General features: G+C 40.7%; 1 protein-coding gene across 7 annotated transcripts in view; it reads right to left on the bottom strand.

Annotated features, from left to right (window-relative positions):
• OXR1 (oxidation resistance 1) overlaps positions 1–1,088 on the bottom strand; it is a 608,937-nt gene that overhangs the window by 13,583 nt on the left and 594,266 nt on the right. For all 7 annotated transcript variants that reach the window (XM_019528058.1, XM_019528061.1, XM_019528059.1 and 4 more), the window contains one exon: positions 168–263. In XM_019528058.1, coding sequence (XP_019383603.1) covers positions 168–263 — 96 coding nt within the window. The remainder of the gene's footprint in view (positions 1–167; positions 264–1,088) is intronic.

The following is a 1,088-nucleotide window of genomic DNA, read 5'->3' as shown; positions in this document are numbered from 1 at the left end:
AGAAGTGCGTAAGTATAGTACAGGTAGGAAATTTGTTTTCTTCCAAGGTGTAAATCAGCTCCTCATCACCCTTTAACAGCTTAAGTTTACTCCAATGTCAGTAACTCCAGGAAGCTAAGGTATGCATGGAGGGATAAATTACATGTAAAGAATTTATATTTCCTTACCTCAAAATCTGGAGAGAAAGTAAACAGAAATGTCTCTCCAGTGCCATAAAAGCCATCACTCACTTTAAATGGTTCGGAGGCTAGAGCACCGAAGACCTGTATGTAGGAGGGAGAAGAACAAAAAGCACAAACCTGTAAGATGAAGATGAGATTAGACAGTCTACACTACATTTGGAAACATTTTCCTTTCCAGGAATATCTGGTATAGTCACTCAACACTGGATGCAGGCAGATCTGGGATCTGCTTTTGAGGAAAGCAGAGAAACCTACTGGGATATAAACACTAACTGTAATGAGGGAGATACTGAAGGGTGACAATGTGTTTGACAGGTAATGACAGGGGAGGGGAGAAGAAAGGAATCAATTTTCACTGTAGGCCAATTAACGAACAAGTGCAAAAATTAAAAAATAACCATATTAAAATCCTAGGTATAAATCTGTACAGTGAGACACAAACAGTATTTTTGAGATAATTCTAAACTTCCAAGTCTGAATTTTATTTGGTTACACACTTAATCTTCCATCCTTCTATGCTCCTTTATTACAGGCCATTTTCCTATAGATTTGTTTACCTTCCACTGGGATTGGAATGAGGACCTGGAGCAAAAACCTTACAGGGAGCAAGCTCCCTATCCCCAGCAATAAATCCAATCAGACCCTACACTTTCTACTGGATACTGCATGCATCTAAATGTGCGCTTTACTGTGCATTCGCTCTGCAGTAAAGCATCACTGCCTACATGTGCACCATTGTGAGGATGCAGCAGATTAACTAACTACGCCATAAAACAGTACTCCTGGGAACAGTACTATTTTACAGTGGAGTAATTAAAGTGCAACGAAATGCACGTGTAGATGGTGACCGGGGCTGGCTGAAGTCTGAAGATGCTAAAGTGCAGGGGCTCCTTGCTGCACGTCTCT

The sequence above is a fragment of the Gavialis gangeticus genome, unplaced genomic scaffold (assembly GCF_001723915.1).
Source record: "Gavialis gangeticus isolate Ggan-Ray unplaced genomic scaffold, GavGan_comp1, whole genome shotgun sequence".
Classification (NCBI taxonomy): Eukaryota; Metazoa; Chordata; order Crocodylia; family Gavialidae; genus Gavialis; species Gavialis gangeticus.
Note: the sequence above shows the minus strand (reverse complement) of the source record. Positions and strands in the feature narration are given on the sequence as shown.